The sequence below is a fragment of the Mirounga leonina genome, unplaced genomic scaffold (assembly GCF_011800145.1).
Source record: "Mirounga leonina isolate KUSES-001 unplaced genomic scaffold, KU_Mleo_1.0 Mir_493, whole genome shotgun sequence".
Taxonomy (NCBI): Eukaryota; Metazoa; Chordata; class Mammalia; order Carnivora; family Phocidae; genus Mirounga; species Mirounga leonina.
The window spans coordinates 3273424-3291749 of record NW_023270780.1 but is presented as its reverse complement, the minus strand read 5'-3'; the positions used below and the strand labels follow the sequence as shown (position 1 = coordinate 3291749).

At 43.3% G+C, this 18326-nt stretch overlaps 1 protein-coding gene across 3 annotated transcripts in view; it reads left to right on the top strand.

The window, feature by feature from the left end:
- The first annotated feature begins 13160 nt into the window (after positions 1-13160).
- Positions 13161-18326, top strand: part of THEM4 (thioesterase superfamily member 4) — a 40840-nt gene continuing 35674 nt past the window's right edge. For all 3 annotated transcript variants that reach the window (XM_034990070.1, XM_034990071.1, XM_034990069.1), the window contains exon 1: positions 13161-13483. In XM_034990070.1, coding sequence (XP_034845961.1) covers positions 13385-13483 — 99 coding nt within the window. In that variant the 5' untranslated portion in view covers positions 13161-13384. The remainder of the gene's footprint in view (positions 13484-18326) is intronic.

The window sequence follows — 18326 nt, the reverse complement described above, 5'->3', positions numbered from 1 at the left end:
AACTGAAAGCTTTTCACCTGAGGTCAGGAACAAGTCAAGGATGTCCACTCTCACCACTGTTACTTAACACAGTACTGGAAGTCCTAGCCTCAGCAATCAGACAACACAAAGAAATAAAAGGCATCCAAATTGATAAGGAAGAAGTAAAACTTCACTATTTGCAGATGACATGATACTATAGATAGAAAACTCTAAAGACTCCACCAAACAACTACTAGAACTGGTAAGTGAATTCAGTAAAGTCACAGGATACAATATCAAGGTACAGAAATCTGTTGCATTTCTTTTTTTTTTTTTTAAAGATTTTATTTATTTATTTGACAGAGAGAGACACAGTGAGAGAGGGAACACAAGCAGGGGGAGTGGGAGAGGGAGAGGCAGGCTTCCCGTGGAGCAGGGAGCCCGATGCGGGGCTCGATCCCAGGACCTGGGATCATGACCTGAGCCGAAGGCAGACGCTTAACGGCTGAGCCACCCAGGCGCCCCGAGAAATCTGTTGCATTTCTATACACTAATAATGAAGCAGAAGAAAGAGAGTTAAGAAAATAATTCAATTTACAACTGCACCAAAAATAATAAAATACCTAGGAAGAAACTTAACCAAAGAGGTGAAAGACCAGTATTCTGAAAACTATAAAACACCGAGGAAAGAAATTGAAGACAACACAAAGAAATAGAAAGACAGGGCACCTGGGTGGCTCTGTCGGTTAAGCATCTGACTCTTGATTTTGGCTCAGGTCACCATCTCAGCGTCATGAGATTGGCCCTGCATTGGGCTCTGTGCTCAGCTCGAAGTCTGCTTGAGATTCTCTCTCTCTCCCGCTCTCTCTCTGTCCCTCCCCCTGCTCACACCCTCTCTCTCTAAAATAAATAAATAAAAATCTTTAAAAAAAAAAAAAATGGAAAGACATTCCATGCTTCCATGCCATGGGTTGGAAGAACAAATATTGTTAAAATGCCTATACTACCCAAAGCAATCTACAGATTTAATGCAAAATACCAACAGCATTTTTCACAGAACTAGAACAAACAATCCTAAAATTTGTATGGAACCAAAAAAGAACCGGAATAGCCAAAGCAATCTTAAAAAAGAAAAACAAATCTGGAGACATCACAATTCCAGACTTAAAGCTGCAGTAATCACAATAGTATGGTACTGGCACAAAAATAGACACACAGATCAATAGAATAGAAGAGAAATTGCAGAAATAAATGCATAATTATATGGTCTATTAGTCTTCGACAAAGGAAGAAAGAATATCCAATGGAAAAAAGACAGTCTCTTCAATAAATGATATTGTGAAAACTGGACAGCTACATGTAAAAGAATGAAACTGGACCATTTCTTACACCATACACAAAAATAAACTCAACATGGATCAAGGACTTAAATGTGAGACTAGAAACCATAAAATTCCTGGAAGAGAACACAAGGCAGAATACTGATCATAATGAGCACTGAGTAATATATAGAATTGTTGAATTACTATATTGTACACCTTTGGGTTTTTTTTAAGATTTTATTTATTTGTTTGTTTGTTTTATTTATTTATTTGAGAGAGATAGAGAACACAAACAGAGGCAAGGGGAGAGGGAGAGAGAGAATCTTAAGCAGACTCCCCGCTGAACACAGAGCCCACTGTGGGACTCAATCCCACGACCCTGAGATCATGACCTGAGTGGAAATCAAAAGTCAGATGCTCAAATGACTGAGCCACCCAGGCACCCCTAAAGATTTTATTCTTAAGTAATCTCTACACCCAACGTGGGGCTCAAACTCATAATCCCGAAATCATGAGTCGCATGTTCTACCAACTGAGCCAGCCAGGCACCCCTGTACTCCTAAAACCAATATAACACTGTACATTAACAACACTGGAATTAAAATTTTAAAAATATAAAAATAAAAATAAATGCATCCTTCCTAAGGAAGTCTTAATGACAGCAAATCTGAGAGAAATTCAGCAAGAAACATTAAATGCCAGCATCTTATTGTCACCCAGGTAATGTACAAATGCGAGATTCAGAATTTACCTTAAAATTCAGAAGTGAAATAATTTATCAGAGGGATACATATTAACACCATTATTTGAACTGAAAAATGACACTTTCTAATGGAAAGTCCAATTTGGATTGATTTTGCCAATTAGTTCATATGGCAAACATTTTCCAAAACTTGAATAAGCTAAATCTGCAACCCATAAGATTCTGATGAAAATATATCTGAAAGGGGAGCCTGGGTGGCTCAGTCAGTTAACCGTCTAACTCTTGATTTCTGCTCAGGTCATGATCTCAGGGTGGTGAGATCAAGGCCTGCATCTGGCTCCTTGGCAGAGGGGAGTCTGCCTCTCTCCTCTCCCTCTGCTCCTCCCCCTGCTCTCGTGCACTCTCTCTCTCTCTCAAATAAATATCTTTTTATTTATTTTGTTTAAAGATTTTATTTATTTATTTGACAGAGAGAGACACAGCAAGAGAGGAAACACAAGCAGGGGGAATGGGAGAGGGAGAAGCAGGCTTCCTGCAGAGCAGGGAGCCCGATGAGGGGCTTGATCCCAGGACCCTGGGATTGTGACTTTAGCTCAAGGCAGATGCTTAAGGACTGAGCCACCCAGGCGCCACATAAATCTTTTTCTAAAAAGAGAAAATATATCTGAAGTATATATTCATTATACAATACACAACATATTATAAACCTTACAAGTATTTAAATTTATGGGGCAAAATTTAAATATCAGGGGCGCCTGGATGGCTCAGTTGGTTAAGCCTCGGACTCTTGATTTCGGTTCAGGTCATGATCTCAGGGTCATGGGGTTGAGCCTCGAATCAGGCTCTGCACTTAGTGTGGGGTCTGCTTGAGATTCTCTCTCCCTCTCCCTCTGCCACTCACCCTGCCCCCTCTCTCTCTCACACACACAAAATAAATACAGGGGGTGGGAAGCCTGGATGGCTCAGTCAGGTAAGCATCTGCCTTTGGTTCGGGTCATGATCCTGGGGTCCGGGGATGGAGCCCTGCAATGGGCTCCCTGCTCAGCAGAGAGCCTGCTTCTCCCTCTCCCTCTGCCTGCCACTCCGCCTGCTTGTGCACTCTCTCTGTCAAATAAATAAATAAACGCTTTAAAAAATAAATAAATAGAGGCACCTAGGTGGCTCAGTCAGTTGGGTGTCTGCCTTCAGCTCCAGTCGTGATTCTGGGGTTCTGGAATCAAGCCCCACATCGGGCTCCCTGCTTGGTGGGGAGCCTGCTTCTCCCTCTGCCTGCTGCTCCCCCTGCTTGTGCTCTCTCTCTCTGTCACATAAATAAATAAAATCTTAAAAAAAAAAAAAAAGCCTAGTTTCTTAAAAAAAATAAATTTAATTAATTAATTAATTAATTAAAGGATCTGCTTGAGGCCAAGATGCAGTAACAAGGACTAAATTTACCCTCTCGCCTTAAAGAACACTCTCCCTCCACCTAAAAAAAAAACAAAAAAACAAAAACCACACATACAAAAAATATATGAAACAACAATTTTCAAGACGCTGGACATCAGGGGCACCTGGGTGGCTCAGTCGTTGGGTGTCTGCCTTCGGCTCAGGTCATGATCCCAGGGTCCTGGGATTGAGCCCCATATCGGGCTCACTGCTCAGCGGGAAGCCTGCTTCACCCTCTCCCACTCCCCCTGTTTGTGTTCCCTCTCTTGCTGTGTCTCTCTGTCAAATAAATAAATAGAATCTTTTAAAAAAAAAAAAAAAAGACACTGGACATCAGACAATAGAGGACAGTGATTTCTGAGAACCTGGGATTGTAGGAGAGAGCCCTACAATGAACTCAAGAGGGCTTTCAGGGTGTGGCATAGGGAAGAGAAACCCAGGTGAGAGTATGGGAGCCCGGGGTGGCCATGTTTGTGGGACAGAGTACCAGAGAGGAGAGACCTACACAGAGAAAATACTCTGAGATGTAGGGAGGATATTCAGAGTATTGACTGGTGTCTGTGTCTGAGGAAACTATGCCATTGACTGGGGAAAAACTGTTGAGAGAATCAGGGGAAACAGTGCCCAGCACTCACATAGGGCCAGAAAAGAGCCTGTTCCCGACAGCTAAACCGGAAAACCTCATGGTTCACAGGACATTGGATAGAGTCTTTCTTCAGTAGTTGGAAATAATTAGCCCTAGACCAATGGTTCTCAACCTGGAGTAAATTTGCTCCCCTCCTCCAGGAAACATTTGGTAATGTGTAGACACATTTTTGACTATCAGGACCAACAGTGAGGTGCTACCAGCATCTAGTGGGGAGGCCAGGAATGTTAGTAAGCATCCTGTGTGCACAGGACAGCCTCCTGACAACAAAGCACCATGTGGCCCAAAGTCAGTGCTGAGTTTGAGAAATCCTGCCCTAGACTACATGCTACTCTAGTCCTTCCTAAGGAATCTTAAAAGCAAGACTCAAAAGGATCAAAGGATCACATTGTTTCCAAATAAATTAACTGTATCCCAGAGCTAAGTTCAAGAATATTTATAGGAAAACAAAACAAACAAACAAACAAACAAAAAAAAACAGGGAAAAAAAGGTTTACAGGAATACAAAACTACGAGGTACCCAACAGGGTAAAATTCACAATGTCTGACATTCAGTTCTTCCTCTTCTAATCAAAGATTACCAGGCATACACACTCAGGAAAATCTAACCCATATTGAGGAGAAAAATCAACCAACCAAAACCAACCCAGAACTGACACAGATGTTAGAAGTGGCATAAAATGACATAAAACAGTTATTATCTCTGTATTCTGTAAGTTCAAAAGGTTAAGTAGAGAAAAGGCAGTTATAAAAAAGACCCAAATCAAGTTACAACATCTTACATGAAAAATACACTGATGGAATTTAACAGCAGTTTAAATATTTCAGAAGGAAAAAGATTAGTGAACTTGAAGGCATAGCAATAAAAACTATCCAAAATGAAAGAGAGAAAAGATAAGTATTTTCTTTTTCTTTTTTTAATTTTTTTTAAGATTTTATTTATTTATTTATTTAATTGACGGGGGGAGAGAGAGAGAGACAGAGAGAGAACACAAGCAGGAGGAGTGGGAGAGGGAGAAGCAGGCTTCCCGCCAAGCAGGGAGCCTGATGTGGGGCTCGATCCCAGGACCCCGGGATCATGACCTGAGCCGAAGGCAGTCGCTTAACAAACTGAGCCACCCAGGTGCCCCCAAAATACCAGTATTTTAAATGAGATTTGGAAAGAAAGCATTAGTGAGCTGCAAGACAATGTTAAGTGGCCTAGTAAAGTATTTGGAGTCCCTAAAAGAAGGGAAGAGAAGGGAGAACTGAAAATACAGTTGAAGAAATAATGGCTGACAATTTTCCAAACTTGATGAAAATTATAAATCCACAGACCCAAGAATCCCAATGAACCCCAAACACAAGAAATATGAAAAAACCACATCAAGGCAAATCATAATTTGCTAAAAAACAAAACAGTGATAAAGAGAAAATCCTAAAAGCATCCAAGAGTAAAAAGTTTAAGCATCTGCTTTCACTCAGGTAATGATCTTGAGGTCCCGAGATCAAGCTCCACATAGGGCTCTGGGCTCAGCAGGGAGTCTGCTTGTTCCTCTCCCTCTCCTTCTGCCCCTCTCCCGGCTCTTGCTCTCTGTGTCTCTCTCTCAAATAAATACATAAAATCTTTTTAAAAAGAGAGAGGGAAGAAAGAGTGTCCATAAAGGCCACGAGGGAAGAAATGGTAGTGATGAGGGAGCAGAAGGCAAGCTGAGGACAAAGCGGAAGCTGGCACCCAACAACACCCACCCCCCACCGCCCCACCCCCCTCACCCCCGCCAACTTTGGGATATATGTAACATTCCCTCAGGGCACTCCGACCTGCCCTAAAGGAAAAACAAATGGTTAACTGATAGAGATCATAGTCTTGCAGGACAGGAGTCTCCCTCAGTTTACAAGTGTCCTAGTGATTTACAAGGAAGAAGCTTTCTTATCAATAACCTAACTTCCAGAGACCCATAACTCAGTTTCCTGAAGCCCTAACATCACCCTCCCCTACATGAAATTGAGGGAGGCTGAGGCAGAAGGAAATGTAAATAAAATTGAATTTCTTTTGAACCTGAAGCCCGTTGACAAGGACGTGTGATAGGAGGAATGTAACATTTCTCCAGAAAACTCCCAACTGTCTTCATATTAGTTCCTCATTAGAGGGGAAAACAACCTTGGCTTGACAATAACCAGGCCTCCAGTATCCTGAGAGTCTTTAGCATATGATAGTCCTTCTGGAGACCCCTTTGTCCTCACCTCCCCAACTCCTGAGTATATAATCAGCCTCTCCTCAAGACCACAGGGCAGCAGCTCTTTCTGCCCATGGGTCCTGTCCCCGTGCTTTAATAAAACCACCTTTTTGCACCAGCGGCATCTTAAAAACTCTTTCTTGGTCGTTGGCTCCGGACCTCACTTACATTCTAAAACTTCATCAGTAGTACATTACCACAAGGTTCTTACAGTGTACATGCAGTGGTATAATGTCACTTGAAAGCAGAAAATGGTAAGTTAAACTCTAAATATAGACTGTAAGTACAAACTCTTAAGAAGAAATAAACAGAACAGCCCTGCATCTATTAGAGAAATTCAGTGTGTAGTTAAAAGCCTTCCCACAAAGTAAACCCCATGTCCAGTTGGCTTCACTAGTGAATTCTATCAAACATTTAAGGATTAAAAAAAGCCAATTCTACACAAACTCTTCCAGAAAATTTAAGAGAAAGGAAAACTTCCCAACTCATTCCATGAGGCCATTCTTACCCTTAATATTACAACCAGGAAAAGATATTATAAGAAAAGCACAGACCAAAATACCTCATGTGGTTTTATCCCAGGAAAGCAAAATTAGTTTCACATTCAGAACTCGACTGGTATTGTAACTGTGTGGTGATGGAGGTTAACTAGACTCATTATGGTGATCATTTCATAATATATACCAATTATCGCTTCATGTTGTATCTCTAAAACTAATATAGTGTTATACATGGGTTACGTCTCCAAAAAAATACAAAAAACGCGAAAGGCATGCCTGGCTGGAGCGTGAGTGGAGCGTGCAACTCTTGATCTCGGGGTTGTGAGTTTGAGCCCCACGTTGGGTGTAGAGATGACTTAAAAATAAAATCTTAGAAATAAAATGAAAAAGAATCATGCTTTAACCCTTTTCTCCTTTTCCTCCATTATGAGTGAAAAAGAAGAGTGTCTGATTTCAAAATTACTCAGAAAACCAAGCTGTGAGCTGAGGATCCACCACAGATGACAGAATTGCTTGGAGGTAATGCCCTAAACTGAGGCCTCTGGGCATTTGAAAGAACCGAGGGCCACCGTAGACAACATGCAGAGAAGCCAGCCAGGAACCACAGCCAAGTGCTTCAGCCACCAGGGTAATGGGGCAATAGTCTTCTAAAGCTGGATGTGGGGAAGGTACTAAGTTTCCATTTTCAAATGTCATCTAGGCATTCAATGCTTGTTCCTTGCTATTTGTGAGATGCTTTCCTGGGAGGAGTTTGTAGTAAGAGTGGCAGGAAATGGACTAAGCAGAACACGTCTGTTGTGCATTTCAGATATTCCCAGGAGTGCTGAAAAGGCATGGAGACTGGAAACAGGCCAAAAAGGCGATAGATATCACATGAAATCAATTGCCTGCAGTACTCATGAATTAAGTCTTACATGTATTTTGTACACAATAATAGCTAATATTTAATAGGCATTTGCTTTGTTTCCAGGACTTTTTATGTATTGTCTCATTTAATCCTTCCTGCAACTCTAGAAAGTAATCTCAATTTCACAAATCAGGAAATTGAGGCACAGAGTAGTTAAATAAATAACTTGCCCAAGGCCACACATATTGTGTCAAAGACAGGATTCGGATCCAGATGTTTGATTCTGGAATCCACACCTGCACTTTTTTTAAAGATTTATTTATTTATTTTAGACAGAGTGAAAGAGCGAGAGAAAGAGCACAAGCAGGAAGGGCAGAAGCAGAGGAAGAGAGACTCCCAAGTCGACTCCGTACTGAGTGTGGAGCCAGACGTGGGGCTGGATCTCACAACCCTGAAATCACAACCCAAGCTGAAACCAAGACCTGGACCCTCAACCTACTGTGCCACCCAGGCACCCCCCACACCTGCATTTTTAATCATGACACACACTGTCTTTCATATGACATATGTATATACATATTCATATGACATATACATGCCTATCCTGCATTTCAGTTTCCACATATGCACGTTTTTTATTTTATCTATTTCTTTATTTAAAACCACCTACACTTATACAGATTTTGTTTATCAAGAACTGAGTCCTATTTTGATCTGAATTATTTATACATAATTTCCCTTTTGAGCACGAGTCTCAGTTACATCTCTAAACTTTATTTTAGCAAACATAAAGACACCTGGCACTGGTCTCTTCCACATATTTAGTCTTGAAATGCTGTTGTTCTTCCTCTACAAATCGTGTGTTTACCTCTATGTAATCTCTACTGTGAAGAATAGAGTCACATGTAGAGATCATTAGAAACACATGGTCAGAGGACAAAGAAAAAAATCAGTGTAATTCATGATATGAAACAAATTTTATTTTACTTATTTTTTTTAAGTTTTATTTATTTATTTGAGAGACAGAAAGAGAGCATGCATGGCTGGGGGGGAGGGTAGGGGCAGAAGGGGAGGGAGAAACTCAAGCAGACTCTGCACTGACAGCACAGCCCAAAGTGGGCCCCAAACCCATAACCCCAAGATCACTACCCAAGCCGAAACCAAGAGTTGGAGGCTCAACCAACTGCACCACCCAGGCACCCCGGTATGAAACAAACAAACAAAAAAACCCTAATCATCTCAATATGTAGAAAAAGCATTTGATTAAATCCAACACCCATTAACAGAAACTCTTAGCCAACTAGGAATAGGAGGGACTTCTCCACCTGTTAAAGAGCATCTACAAAAACCCTCCAGTTAAGGTCATACTTAATGTTGAAAGACTGAATACTTTCCCCCTAAGATCAGCAATAAGACAAGGATGTCTGTTTTCATCACTACTATTTAACATTGTACTGGAGATTCTAGCCAGTGCAATAAGGCAAAAAAAGAAATAAAAGCTGTATGGATAGTAAAAAAGAAGTAAAAGTATTTACAGATAACATCTTCATCTATGTAGAAAATGTAAGGAATCTATTAAGAAATTACTAGAACTAACCAATGAGTTTAGCAAGTTTGTAGATATAAGATGAATATATAAAAAGTAATTATTTCTTTTTTTAAAAGATTTATTTATTTTACAGAGAGAGAAAGAAAAGACAGTGTGTGTGTGAGTCGGGAGAGGGGCAGAGGGAGAGGAAAACAGAAGGAGACTCCTGGCTGAGTGCAGAGCTCTAAACAGGGCCGGATCCCAAGGCCCTGAGATCATGACCTGAAATCGAGTCAGACGCTCAACACACTGAGCCACCCAGGCACCCCTAAAAAGTAACTGTATTTCCATATACTAGCAGTGAACAATCAAGGATTGAGATAAAAAATATTTATAATAACATCATACATATGAAATACTGAAAGATAAATTCGGGCATACCTCAGGATATTGTAGGTTGGGTTCCAAACCATCACAATAAAGCGAATATCACAATAAAGCAAGTCAAATGCTGTTTTTTGGTATCCCAGTGCATATAAAAGTTAGGTTTACACTACATTGTAGTCTATTAAGGATTTTATTTATTTATTTATCTGACAGAGAGAGACACAGCAAGAGAGGGAACACAAGCAGGGGGAGTGGGAGAGGGAGAAGCAGGCTTCCCGCTGAGCAGGGAGCCCAATGCGGGGCTTGATCCCAGGACCCTGAGATCATGACCCAAGCCAAAGGCAGATGCCTAATGACTGAGCCACCCAGGCGCCCTTACACTGTAGTTTATTAAATGTGCAATAACATTATGTCTAAAAAAGCAATGTACATAACTTAAAAATACTGTATTGCGGGGCGCCTGGGTGGCTCAGTCGTTAAGCGTCTGCCTTCAGCTCAGGTCATGATTCCAGGTCCTGGGATAGAGCCCCGCATCGGGCTCCCCGCTGGGTGGGAAGCCTGCTTCTCCCTCTCCCACTCCCCCTGCTTGTATTCCCTCTCTCGCTGTGTCTCTCTCTGTCAAATAAATAAATAATCTTTAAAAAAAAAAAAATACTGTATTGCTAAACAATGCTAAACATCTTCTGAGCACTCAGCAAGTCATAATCACTGATTACAGATCACCACGACAAATATAGTAATAATGAAAAAGTTTGAAATATTGAAGAAATGCCAAAATGTGACACAGAGACATGAAGTGAGCAAATACTGTTGGAAAAATGGCACCAATAGACTTGCTCCATGTAGGGTTGCCGCAAATCTTCAATTTGTAAAAACACAGATCTGCAAAGCACAATAAAGAGAATCACACAAAAACAAGGTATGTCTGTATGGCAAAAGATGTACAAGACCTATATCACAAAACATTGTTGAGAGACATTACATATGATTTAATACATGGGAAGATATAACTTGTTCATAAGAAGACTTGTAGATGAAATACAACTTTCATGAGCAGACTCCATTTGCTGAGATGTCAATTCAAAATCCCAGCAATTTCTTTGTAGATATTGACAAGCTGATTCTAAAGTTCCTATGGAAAGTCAAAATATCCAGAATAGCCAAAACAACTTTGAAAAAGAAATTCAAAGTTGAAAATAATTTCAAGCCACAGGAAGAAAGACAGTATGGGATTAGCATCAAGAAAGATTAACTTAACATACAGAATACAGAGTCCAGCAATAGACCAAACATATATGGATAACCAGTTTTTGACCCAGGTGAAAAGACAATTGAACGGAGAAAAGAGAGCCTTTCAACAAAGGGTGCTGGAATAATTGGAAATTAGTTTCATGGATACTAATTGCCCACAAAAAAAAAGTAGAAGGGGGCTCTCTGAACTTAGCGCCAAGCCCAAAGCCAAGTTTATTTATCTCTATCTTTCCTGATAATGGTCCCTCCCGTTCCACCTTTACTATGTGAGTGGTGACAGAGGTGTATTGTTGGGAAAATATCATGTAATGAACGATGTGCCGGGTGTAAGCAATTTTAGTAACCTATTATGCTAGTAACCCTTAGGGTTTTAAGACTTCAATTCAGGATGGACTAATGGTATATTGGTAAATGTTTTAAAAAAAGGAGAGAGAAGGCCCTCATTTGCAGTATCTGAGTGAATACTCCCATGCAGTGGATTTCAAGCCGCCAGGTGATGTGACTTAAAGAGGTGTTGGGAAGATATGAGCCTACTATTCCCACCACACAAATACGATAAACGTAAATAACCCCAAGAGCACAGACAGTACTAAAACGTAGTAATTAGGAAGTTACAGATTTTAGTATCAAACACCTTTGTTTTTAATACAATTTATTCAATTGTAAGTTGACATAATTTTTAAAAAATATTTTATTTACATTAGAGTGAGTGCACAAGCATGAGGGAGGGGCAGAGGGAGAAGCAGACTCAGAGCTGGGCAGGGAGTCCAATGTGGGGCTCCATCCCAGGACCCTGAGATCTTGACCTGAGCTCAAGGCAGCCGCTTAAGTGACTGAGCCACTCAGGCCCCATGACATAATTTAAATTTTAATAATAGCAGTACTTAAGGACTGGCTAGCCAAATTCTTAATTATTTTTATTTGAGAGACAGAGAAAGAGCACAAGCGGGGCGGGGGAGAAGCAGAGGGAGAGGGAGAAGCAGGTCCCCACTGAGCAGCGAGCCCCATGCGGGGCTCCATCCAAGGACCCTGGGACCAGGACCCCAGCAGAAAGCAGACACCCAACCGACTGAGCTACCCAGAACCCACAAATTCTGAATTTTTAAGTCTGCTCCCATGAGCTTGTAGGAGCCAGCTCCAGCACACCACTGGCCTGGAACAGTTTCTTTTTCTTTCTTTTTTTTTAAGATTTTATTTATTGGAGAGAGAGAGCGCGCGCGCGAGCGCGGGAGAGCACCGGAGAGCGCAAGCAGAGGGGAGGGGCCGAGGGAGAAGTAGGCTCCGCTGAGCAGGGAGCCCCAGGGGCAGGGCTGGATGCCAGGACCCCTCATGACCTGAGCTAAAGGCAGATGTTTAAAGGACTGAGCCGCCCAGGCGCCCCTGGGGGCAGTTTCCTGAGGGAAGTACAAGGTAACTTCTGGTTAACTTCTACTTCGTGACTCCCACTGAAAGGGAAGATCCTGTTGTGCACTTTTTAGTATTCTCAACAAACAGATGAAGAAAGAGAGGCCAGGTGCAGAGAGTCTCTACAAAGTGTTAGGTTGTGGAGGGGAGTTTGAGCTCAGGCCCGTCTCCAAAGCTAGAGATGAACACATCCTTCAAGTGCTCCTACGAGTTCTCTTTTTGAAAAACAGCATGAGGGCACCTGGGGGCTCAGATGGTTAAGCGTCTGCCTTCGGCTCAGGTCATGATCCCAGGGTCCTGGGATCGAGTCCCACATCGGGCTCCCTGCTCCTTGGGAGCCTGCTTCTCCCTCTGCCTCTCTCTCTCTCTGATGAATAAATAAATAAAATCTTAAAAAAAAAAAAAGAAAGAAAAGAAAAACAGCATGATTGGGCGCCTGGGTGGCTCAGATGGTTAAGCGTCTGCCTTCGGCTCAGGTCGTGATCCCAGGGTCCTGGGATCGAGTCCCGCATCGGGCTCCCTGCTTCTTGGGAGCCTGCTTCTCTCTCTCTCTCTCTCTCTGTCTCTCATGAATAAATAAATAAAATCTTAAAAAAAAAAAAAAGAAAGAAAGAAAAAAGAAAAACAGCATGATTTAGAGGACTTATAGCTCGGCCGGGGCTTTAAGAGGGCGGGAGAGGAGGGGCAGCGGAAGAGGCAGAAAAGGAGCATTTTAAGCGTATAAATGCACTTAGGAGGCGGAAGGCTCTGTACAAATCAATACCAACCCGATCCCAGAGAAATGTCCGTGGCCTACAAGAAACAACGAGCGTGCGCGCTCCCACCTGCCCGAGGGCCTTGTCTTCTCCGGAAGGGACTTCATGGTTACACGCCCAGAATTCGGCTGCGCCGGCCGGGAGGACCAGGGGCGGGGGGCGCGGCAACAGCGGGCGAGCCGGGGCTCGTCCTCCCGACCTCCCCGCTCCCCGGGCCTCGCTCCCCTTCCCCGACAGCGGGCAGTGGCGGGGGTGAGGTTACCGTAGTTGGGCCGGAGGATCTGGCGCGGGCACAAAGTCTGTCGAGACCTAAGGCCTCCGCCCCGCCCGCCTCACGCCGCGCCCCCTGGGTCACGTGGCCCGTCGGTGACGGGGAAGAGCCGGCGAGCCGGCGGACCCCGCAGCTGTGTCTGCCGGAGCCCTGCGCGCCCTCGGAGCCATGCTGCGGAGCTGCGCCTCACGACTGCGCACGCCCGGGGCCCTGCGCGGCAGGTTGGGAGGTGCGCCCCCGCCGGCGAGGGACTCGCGGCCGCCGCCTGTGAGTCCGGGAGCCGGGCGTCGGGAGCGGGCGGCTGGGCCAGGCTCTGTCTGGGGGGGGCCGGTGAGGATGGCCGCGCTGAACTGTAGATCCTCAACCCGCTGGCCGCAGAGTAAAAGCTAACGTCAGCGCCGAACGTCGGTGTTAGCGGGGTCGCTTTCAGTCCTGAGGTCCACAGGCGGAGAGGGACAGGAAGGGGACACGGGCCTGAAGCAGCGTGCGGGATGCTGGTCTCTGGTCAGCAAGTCGAGGAATATCGCTGCGACTGAGACCAGTTGGGTCGTGGTTTGGGCAAGGTCGCACACAGGCACGTGGTGGAGTTGGGGTCTGACCTAGGCAGTAACCGCTCCTGACCTTTACGGTAGCATGCTCGCGAGAAGAGCGGCGTCTCTTCCTAGGGTTTCACCCAGATCATCTCTGCCCAACGGATAACTGTACCACTTTCTCACCTTGAAAGGCTGTTGTGAGAGTAAAATGAGGTAACGTTGAACGCGCTGCCTGGCGTTAATACTAAATAAATAATGCTTGTTCTTATATCCCTATGTTTTGCTTCACTGAAGTATTCAATTATTATTAATTAAACCCCAACAATATGTAAGACATTGGTCTCTGATGATATAAAGATGAGTAAGAAAACCCTTTCTCTCAAGGAGCTCACAATCTAGTTGGGAAGAAAAGGATGAAATTGCAAAATTAAAACACTGTATGTTGTCATAAAGTTCTAAGGGAACCTAGAGGGAGGGAACAGTTCCCTACTGAGCAAGAACTGCAAGCTCTTAGACCTTTCTTTTTTTTTTTTTTTTAAAGATTTTATTTATCCATTTGACAGAGAGCTAGCGAGAGCAGGAACACAAGCAGGGGGAGTGGGAGAGGGAGAAGCAGACTTCCCGCCGAGCAGACCTTTCTTTTAAAGAATAATGTGTGCAGACTGGTTATTAATCCTATACCACCTTTCACCTTGGAAAAGAAAACGTCCTGTGCTCCTCTCGCAACAACAAAGATAATTTGTTTCTTTAATTATATGTTGATGCCTTGTAATCTGTGTTGAGAATATTTAACAGTAGTACTTACAGGCTTTGTAAGTCGTTTTTTTTTTTGGTTCAGTAACTTAATCTTAAAAGGAAATATATTAAAAAGGAGGCATAACTTTAGTTAACAAGTCCCACTTGAAAAATATATAACCAAAGATCAAGCCCTCTATAGAGGGCTAGAAAAGGTAATGATATCCCTAACACTTATCCCTCGGTACACAGTCTGTGCTGGGAATTTTTTTTTTTTTTTAAGATTTTATTTATTCATTTGAGACACAGATACAGAGAGAGAGAGCATGAGCAGAGGGAGAAGGGAGAAGCAGGCTCCCCGCAGAGCCATGAGTCAGGCGGGGGCGGTGCGGTGTGGGGGGAGCGGAGCTCTCCATCCAGGGAGCCAAAGGCAGACGCGTAACCATCTGAGCCACCCTGGCGCCCCTGTGCTGGGAATTTCCAAGTGCCCTTACATCAAGTATCTCTTAGTTCCTACCCTCTTGAACTGAAACTTTCATTATTTTTTTTCTCACATCAGTGTTCATCTGAGGTCCTAGGATCTACATGCCTCTTAACTAAAATTAGAGATCCAGGAGCACCTGGGTGGCTCAGTCGTTAAGCATCTGCCTTTGGCTCAGGTCGTGTTCCCAGGGTCCTGGGATCGAGCCCCACATCGGGCTCCCTGCTCAGTGGGAAGCCTGCTTCTCCCTCTCCCACTCCCCCTGCTTGTGTTCCCTCTCTCACTGTCTCTCTCTCTCTGTCAAATAAATAAAATCTCAAAAAAGAAAAAAAAAACTTAAAAAAATAAAATAAAATTATAGATCCACTCCTCCTTTTCCCCCTCCTAACACAAACAGTAACAAGAACCTCCTTTCTTCTTTCCACCCCAGTCTGCAAAGCTACAATTCTGGAATCATCCAAGGCTCTCCTATTTCTGTTTCCCTATGATCAGTCTCTCTCCACATCCCTTGATCCCAGTATCCTAAAAGTCTCTTAAATCTTTTTTTTTCTTCATTTCTTTCTGCCTAGTTCAGCTTCTTTTTTTGTTGTTAAAGATTTTATTTACTTATTTGACGGAGAAAGAGAGCACAAGCCCAGGAAGCAGCAGGCAGAGGGAGAGGGAGAAGCAGGCTCCCCACTGAACAGAGAGAGTCCCATGCGGGGCTCAATCCCAGAACCCTGGGATCATGACCTGAGCCGAAGGCAGTTGTTTAACTGACTGAGCCACCCAGGTGCCCCGTACCTAGTTCAGCTTCTAACCATATCTCATCTGGATCTTTGCAACAGTTTTAACTGCTTTCCCTGCGATTCCCCTCACCTTTCAATTCATCCTTTACACCAGAGCAAGGTTTCTAAAACCTAAGTTCATGTTACTTCTTTGCTTAAAATTCCATAAGGCTCCCCATAGTGGAAAAAAGTATTTTATCATTCATATACCACCTTCATGGTTTTTTAAAGACTGCCTTTCTTTAATGAGTTTCATCCTAAGGAATAACATTTGTGAGATCACCAAGTGTGATGTGTTATTTATGTCCTTTGGTATTATGTATTTAAAAATACATATGCTGTAATCCTTGTGCTACCTAAAATCATCTTTCATTTTGGTGTTTGGAAACTTTGACCTAGCAGATGAAATCTAAGCCCTGTGTTAAGGCCAAAGAGGCTCGATGGTGTGTTCCCCTTCTTTGCCATCCACATCTGGCTGCTACTCTCATTGCATCTTACGTCCATGAAGACTGAAATCCTGCAGTTCTTCCCCATCGTGTCAAACAGTTGTGTCACCTCTTTGTGCCTTTGCTTGGTGTAGCCCTCCCATTCTCTCCTTAGTGAACTTTTTATCCTTTAGAAATCACTTCATCAGTCCTCATCTTTTTGAAGTTTTCCCTGAATGTCACTCCTGTGTCTTTTTGTACTTCTGTTACAGTATTTTTCACACCTGAGGCTGCCAGCACTTGAGGGCAGGGCCTGTCTTAACCAGTTCCTGGCACAGAACCAGGCATATAGCAGATTTTAAAAAGTTCACTGTGTTTAAGTGAATCCCACACTTCAAAGTTAAAATGGTAGGAGAGCCCACAGCCAAGGGAGTCATTCTAGTTCCTAAAAGTCTTCAGTTATCTCTGGGGTGCCTGGGTGGCTCAGTCATTAGGCCTCTGCCTTCGGCTCAGGTCATGATCCCAAGTTCCTGGGATCGAGCCCCACATTGGGCTCCCTGCTCAGCGGGAAGTCTGCTTCTCCCTCTCCCACTCCCCCTGTTTGTGTTCCCTCTCTCGCTGTGTCTCTCTCTGTCAAATAAATAAATAAAATCTTTAAACGAAAGTCTTCAATTATCTCTATCACCCTGGTCCATAAAAAGATGCTGGAACTGATCCATCCTAGAGTTCCCTATTTTAAATAAGACCTATGGATGAGCCAAATCCTACACATTCTGTTCTACCTCTCAACTGGCATGTATTGCTCAGTGCATATTTATCTGTGACTACTTGTGTTTATTTCCAGAATTCATGTACTTTAAAAGCCACATGATTGAGACTGGATTCTAAGGAAATAATCCAAAATAGAGAAAAGGCTATATTCATAATTTTCCAATGAACATTTTTATTTAGAGCAGCAAAAGATTAGAAACACTTTAAATGCCTAACTTAGGGGCACCTGGGTGGCTCAGTCGTTAAGCGTCTACCTTCAGCTCAGGTCATGATCCCAGCGTCCTGGGATCGAGCCCCACATCGGGCTCCCTGCTCCGTGGGAAACCTGCTTCTCCCTCTCCCACTCCCCCTGCTTGTGTTCCCTCTCTCACTGTGTCTCTCTCTGTCAAATAAATAAATAAAATCTTTTTTAAAAAATGTTTAAAAAAAAAATAAATGCCTAATTTAACTGGTTAGGTAAATTATAGTAAATGAGTCTAAAGCACTTTTTCTGCTGTTGAAAATGGTGATAATTGAGATTAAGGACATGAAAAAGTGGGCACTAAATAATTTTAAGTGGTGAGGCAGGAAGAAAAAATACATTTCTTACTGAAATTACAAGTGTATTAAGAAAGATTACATTTAGGGGCACCTGGGTGACTCAGTTGATTAAGCAACCAACTCTTGATTTCAGGTCAAGATCTCAGGGTCATGCTCTGTGTCAGGCTCCATGGTCAGCTCAGTGGACGGTCTGCTTGAGAGTCTCTCTCCCTCTTCCTTCCCATCTGCTCCTCCCCTGCCAGCAACCTGCTCTCTCTCCTAAATAAATGAGAGAAAGATCACATTTAAGATAAGTTGGTAGAAAGACATCAACATTTATCATTGTTTGCTTTTATTTTTGAGAGAGAGCGCGTTCTGATGAGCATGAATAGGGGCAAGGGCAGAGGGAGCCTGCTTCGGCTGGATGGGATCATGACCTGAGCCAAAGACAGACACTTAGCCCACTGAGCGACCCAGGCACCCATAAATTGTTTTTTCCTTTCTTTCCCAGATTTTCTGAACTGGGTTCTAAAGAGATAGCGAATCCAAAACCATAGGAAAAAAACAAAGGTACAAATCCTGGGTTAGGGAGTGGAGTAGTCTCGACCCTGCTCACATTTCCCCTCATGAAGTTGATACTTCTTCTGTTCAGTCAAGGAGTTGTTAATTCTGTGGAGTTTTTGAGACAGGCTGCCTATATTCTCAACCATCAGGCCAGAATCAGAGCCGGCCAGATCAGAGCCAGCCGAGGTGTCAGCATGTCAGTGGAAGGCTGGTTGGCTGGTTCTTCCATCACATCACAGCCTTGCTGTTTTTGTATCGGGGTGTGGTCCGTGATGAGGGAGCAGAGGATGGCTGAAGACGGAGCATAAACTGACA